The sequence below is a fragment of the Elephantulus edwardii genome, unplaced genomic scaffold, assembly GCF_000299155.1.
Source record: "Elephantulus edwardii isolate Elephantulus edwardi_28Jun2011 unplaced genomic scaffold, EleEdw1.0 scaffold00050, whole genome shotgun sequence".
NCBI classification, from domain to species: Eukaryota; Metazoa; Chordata; class Mammalia; order Macroscelidea; family Macroscelididae; genus Elephantulus; species Elephantulus edwardii.
This window is the reverse complement of record NW_006399800.1, coordinates 12996257-13002645: the sequence shown is the minus strand read 5'-3', so window position 1 is coordinate 13002645 and position 6389 is coordinate 12996257. Positions and strand designations below refer to the sequence as shown.

The window sequence follows — 6389 nt, the reverse complement described above, 5'->3', positions numbered from 1 at the left end:
GACTCAAAATGCCCCATGCCAGTCCATCTCATCTCACCAATGCCTAGTATGTCAATATTTATGCGTTCCATTTCTTCCTTAACAATATCTAATTTTCCTACATTCATGGTTCTCACATTCCATGTCCCAATAACCAGTGTCTGCTTACAACTGTTCCTCTTCCTTTGTATTTCCATACTTGAAAACTCAACCTCCTTTGCCATCTCTGTTGTAGGAAAAATTATTGGAGAAGCTCACTATCAGTTGTGAAAACTCAGCCAGGTGCTGATTGTGGGTCAGATCTTCAGATACTTTATGCAAGTTCAGACTGAAGCAAAAGAAAATAAAATCCACAAGAACCAAAGCTTGACCATAGTCTATACCTCTTGAATTTTTAAAGACGATCTCAGGAACAAGTTTGAGGCTTTGAATACTAATGAGCGAAGACCAGATGAGCTGTGGAAGGACGTCAAGAATATCATCCATGAAGAATGCAAAAGGTTATTGCAAAGACAGGAAGAAGACTAAAATAGACATCAAAAGAGACTTTTTTTTTTGCTTTTTTATTTTAATTTATTTATTTTTCACTGTTGTAGAATGAGGCTGGCATTGGGGTGGGGGTAAGACTGAGAAAAACTGGATGAAATATGTTTACAGCATTGAAGTCTATGGGGGAGAGAATAGTTTAAAAGAGACTCTTTAATATTGCACTAGAGTACCAAGAAGCCAAAGCAAAGGGAAGAAATCAAGATGTTAAGGAACTGAACAGAAGATTTCAGTAGACAGCATGGGAAGATAAAGCAAAGTAGTAGTATAATGAAATGTGCAAAAAGCTGGAGTTGGAAAATCAGAAGGGACCAACTTGCTCAGCATTTTTCCTTTTTTTAAGTAGAATTTTTATTTTATATTGGTTTACTTAACAAAGTTTGTATACATTGTTTTTCACATTGAATCTTTGCCATTTCCTTTACCCATCTCTTCCTTCACCTATCAAATTGTGTGACCTTATCATTAAGCACGCCCCACCCTGTCCCACCCCTACCCATTCTCACCCCACACCCCCTTGGATCCTGCTACATGTTCTTCAGTAATGATCTTACACAGTATTTGTCCTTAAGAGATTGTTAGTTCACTTAGCATAATACTCTCCTGTCCCTCTCAAGTTCTGTAGTGATTTACAAAATCATTGTTCCTGCACACTGTGTAGTCCATTGTGTGAATATACCATAATTTTTTAATCCATTAGATTGTGGTTGGATATTTGTGCTGTTTCCATGTTCTTTTGATGGTGAATAACTTTGCTCAGCATTTCTTACGATGAAGGAACTGATAAACAAATTCAAACCTCGAATTGTAATACTTAAGGATGCTGTGGGCAGAATGTTGAATGCCCCAGGAAACATCAAAAGAAGAGCGAAGAAGTACACGGAGTCACTGTATCAAAAAGAATTGGCTGAATCAGAAAATTTCATGGAACAACATATGATCAAAAGCTTATGGTGCTGAAGGAGGAAGATAAAGCCATGTTGAAGGAATTAGCAAAGAACAAGGCTCCAGGAATTGGTGGCATACTGATTTACATATTTCAACAAAGAGAAGCTTCCCTGGATGAGCTTACTAAATTAGGCCCAGAAATCTGGAGGACAACAACCTGACCAGTTGACTAGAAGAGATCCATATTTGTTCCCATTCCCAAAACAGGTGACTTGACAGAGTCTATCAAAGAATATCATTAATACCAAACGCAAGCAAAATGTTAGAATACAAATTGCAGTAGGATACTACTACTTCCATCAGACTGATAAAATTGAGAAGAATGCTACTTTTTTGTTGAGGGTACTGGGAACACATAAGATATGTTAATTGGTAAAAGTGCCCAGTTACCTGACTAGCGGAATTTAAGGAGCATTCAGCCCACTACTTTATTAGAATAAAAATATGGGAATAACCTAAATCTCCGAAAAGATCTTTAGTCCAGTATCATAGATTTATGTAATAGATAGCTGAGTAATCTTTATAAAAATAATGATTTAAATTTGTATTTACTCGAAGGAATATGGTCACTATATAATTATGTTTAAAATGTTTTGTTAGAGTAGTATGTATGGAATCCATTTAATAATTTTAATGCTTTTGTAGAAAGAGCCCTACCAGAGTATTAATAATAATTACCATTTAATTGATAGATGTAGTAAATGCATGTATTTTTCTATTTTTTTTTCTACAATGCAGATGGTATTAAAAAAAATGTTTAGGCTTAAAAGAAATAAGCCTTCTTATTCTTCCTGTGATTTAAGGTAAAAATTATTTTACTACCAGAAAAATATCAGTGAGAAAATGGGGATGGCTATTAAAATTCTGATTTTGTTTTCTTCCTGGAATTTTCATACTGTACCTCTTAGACTTGTAATAATTCAAATAAGTGGGGTTCTGTGGCTGTGCTACGTGTCCCTAGTGATCGAGGAGGAAGCGTTAAGAGCAGTCAGTCATGGATCAGGTAATGCAGTTTGTTGAACCAAGTCGGCACTTTGTGAAGGATTCAATTCGACTAGTTGAAAGATGCACCAAACCTGATAGAAGAATTTCAGAAGATTGCCATGGCAACAGCAGTAGGATTCACCATAATGGGTTTCATTGGCTTCTTTGTGAAATTGATCCATATCCCTATTAATAACATCATTGTTGGCAGCTGAATTCCTTCCTTTTGGAAGAGTGGTGTTTGTCTTGTTTATTTTCCCCATCGTGAGAATTGATGAGCAATTAAGGATTTAAGAAACTCATGGAGTAAAAATTTACCACATTTTTTGTTTTTTTCCCCAGATTTTTTTCTATTTCTAAATTAAAATACTTTAGCAATAAATTTATTTCTATCACATATTTATCAAATTAAAAAAAATGTCAAGATGAGAGTCACTTTAATAAAATTTTAATGCTAGAAAATAGAAAAAAAGAAATAAGTGAAAGTAGTGTGAGGTTGGGGTTTTTTTTTGTTAATATGTTTATTTTGTTTTAACAGAAATGTGAAAAAAAACTTCATCCACGAAAACTTCAGGATAATTTTGAAACAGGCAAGTTATTTTTCTGTCATTTAAAGCCTCTTTGTGAGATTTAGTTTGATTTTTGCTCTAATTTAGGTTGGAAGATCAGCACATATTTTGTAATGGAAACTGTTTAAGTTCCCTTCATATGAAATTAGCTAAAATTACAGATTGAGGTGAAATTACATGCCCTTGTGCGATTTCTTTTGGGAAATAGAATGCTTTGATCCTATTTGTGAATACTGCATATAAAGAAATGTCTAAGAAATGAGAATTATAAAATTATATTCTTCTTATTCTTCCTGTGATTTAAGGTAAAAATTATTTTACTATAAAGAAAAACTTTTAAAATAATAAGTTTATGAATGTAATTAATTGTAGTTTCTGTTCACTGTGTGCTGCCCTCCTTTTCACTTACCTATTTATTAATTTTTCACTCTTTTCGACCTTCCCATCCCTTTTTTCTTAAATGTGACAATACTTTAACCCCGTTTATTTTTATCAATGAATTTTTTTTAATTTTAATTTTAATTTTCTTTGTGTGTACCATCAAATCAGACAGATCTGACTGGTACAGGAGGAAATTGCCCCTCCTTCTCCAGCAAAGCATCTGGTGGATTTAAACTTCATACCTCTGGGATTGCAGTGCAGCTTCTTGCCACTAGACCACCAGAGCTCCCTTTTTTAAAAAAGATACTTTATACCTTGTTTTGGAAAGCGAAGTTTTCCTGTAAGGAAATAGTAACTATCATTATACTTTGGTAAAGAAAACTTATAGGGATAGATGAACATTTTGGGGCACCTTGAATGATTGAGAAATGATTGGTTTGACATTAACATACTATGAAAAATTGTATTTCACAAAATCTTTTAAAAGTGATCTATGTCTGGAACATTTAAGAAGACAGTGTAACACAAAATCCAGTGAAGTTGAGAATGATTATGTAAATATTTGAGTCTCGTGAAAAAGGTGATAGAAGGGATTCTGATCCTAAGAATCCCCCCTTAGCCTTTTAATGTCTATTTAAAACCTCCTTTCTTGGTTAAGTCTCTGTTAAAAACAAAACAAAAGATTATCAGATAAATTGCAGTTTAGTGTTTATATTATGTTTTTGAAAAATTGGATTTTTTTCTTTGAATTGATGTGAATTCTGTGAAGACTTGGTAACCTAACTTCATCATTCTTGAATTATAATCTTTACAATTCTTAGAAGTCATACAATCTTTACAATAGTAACTTTTTTTCTATGAGGAACCTCCCATGATGTTGGCACAGAATAACAAATACAGGAGGAAAGCAAACTTATGCCCCATTCAAACCAAGTGAATATTAAAGGTCTTAAAAATGGAGTTAAAATTTTGAGAATTTGTGTAAAATTAAGCAATAATATGTTGACAGTTTAGAGAACTGAAGATATTTTTCTGTTTGGATTCAGAATGTGATTTTGTGACACAAGCTGGAGAAGTCACTATTTTATTTCTGTATTACTGAGCTTGCTTTTATTTTTAACAGATGCTGTATATGACTTACCTTGCTCTGGTGAAGACCATTTGCTAGAACATGCTGAGGGACAGTCTGTGGCATGTAATGGACATTGCAAATTCCCATTTTCATCCAGAACTTTTTTGAGTTTTAAGTTTGATCAGAATGCCATAATGAAAATCCTGGATCTTTGATGGAAGCGTGTGGCATATGGAAGTACCAAGATCAGAAACCTGTTGCATTTAAATGTGTGTCTCTTCAAGCCTTACCTTTCTCAGGTGTTTTAAGGAAATGCAGGGAGGCAGTTATGTTTCTGAAGAGATTGTTCTTTGTGTAGGGGAGAAAGTGGCAAGAAACATAAGTTTGCACTGTAAATGTAGTTAAAACCTTTTATACAGATGTACCTTTTCAGTGTTTGGCTAGCTAGTTTAAGTTACCTTTATTTTTTTAGGGCATTCTTTCTGTGTATCTGTGGGGTTTATTTTATATTCTGGTCAAGAGAAATGTTTGAATCATTATGGAGCCAAGTGAATGGGTAATGCTCCATCTACTCATTATTAGTGATTGAGATCGTTTACTTACACTGGCATCCTTTAAAAACAGATTTAAAACACAAAATTATTAAATGAGTACTGAAGTATTCCAAAAGTCAAGAATGCCAGGTCATCTGCATGGACAACATTTTGTGTTTGTATTTGTTTACCACTTAGACTCTTCCTTTGCTTAGAGTCTTGTGGGAAGATTTTTTTTTTTAGCTTTAGTACTTGCAATGTAATAATCATGTTCAAAATGAACTTTTGGCACTTGATTGAAGAACAAAGTCTGCAGTCTGGAGAAGGATTGAGTTGGTTAACTGAGCTGTGCTACCTGCAGTTACGAAACCAGAGAGACTGCTGGTGAAAGGATTGCACAGAAGCATGGAAACTGGAACCCAGCAGCTACTTTGATCTTGTGTTTACTGTCTTGTCTTCAGCTCATTTGCATTGTAAAATTATTTTGGTCTTGTGAAAATTTTCTTTTACAATTGTGTAAATACGTATGTACAAGTGACATTATTAGATTTCTTCTTAAATCTTAATGGTGATTAATATGGAAACTGATTTTATATTGGATTCCAGTTTGCGGCAGTAGCAGAGAATGTCATGCTATTATTGGCCTTCTGAAGCCCTTTTGGAGTAAGAGAAAAATAATTATGTTATGGTAACCGTGCACAAAGAATTTGGCTAGGGATGAATCAGAACATGAAAGTAAGATACATAACTCATTGTTAGGAATGCATGTTCTTTCAGGAGCCTTAAGTCTAAATAAGACTGACAGTGATTTTCTTAAAGATTTCAGTTATAATCGAGGACAATCATCAGGGCTGAGGGTCATTGTTGTTTGGGTGCATCCGAGCTCATGAGGAATATTTCTTTGTGAGGAGGGGTGCGTAGAAATGTGTGGATGCATCAGTCATGTGGGTTTTAAAAATCTTTTATGTGTGGTATCCACAAATAGCTCTCTGCTTGTAAATGTTAATGTAGAAATGTTCATTCTGTATATAAGTAGACTATTTAAAGGGGGCTTTACTAACCCAGTGGGTCTTTCAAAGGAAGCCACTATTGTAAGACAGTCACTTGGTGTTAACTGTGCTTTAGCTTTGAAATGGCTTAATTTTTAAGGAGAAACTCTATTTATTATTGAAAATGTCACCCTCTTGGTGCTAAGCAGGAGAATTCACACTTTTAGCAGTGCATTTAGAATATGTAGACACTGATGTGACAAATTTGTGAATCCTTCTGTGACTTAAAAAGAAAATGCATTCTATTGTTGTATTTGGAAACTCATTAGTTCCACAAATATGGCTGCTTTGCTTGGGTCTCCTTGAGCCATATTAATAGTTGGTCCCA

At 34.2% G+C, this 6389-nt stretch overlaps 1 protein-coding gene across 3 annotated transcripts in view; it reads left to right on the top strand.

Moving 5' to 3' along the window:
* The window catches only part of DCP2 (decapping mRNA 2), a 57935-nt gene extending 52868 nt beyond the window's left edge, over positions 1-5067 (top strand). For all 3 annotated transcript variants that reach the window (XM_006886682.1, XM_006886684.1, XM_006886683.1), the window contains 2 exons: positions 2996-3047; positions 4531-5067. In XM_006886682.1, coding sequence (XP_006886744.1) covers positions 2996-3047; positions 4531-4694 — 216 coding nt within the window. In that variant the 3' untranslated portion in view covers positions 4695-5067. The remainder of the gene's footprint in view (positions 1-2995; positions 3048-4530) is intronic.
* Positions 5068-6389: the final 1322 nt, after the last annotated feature.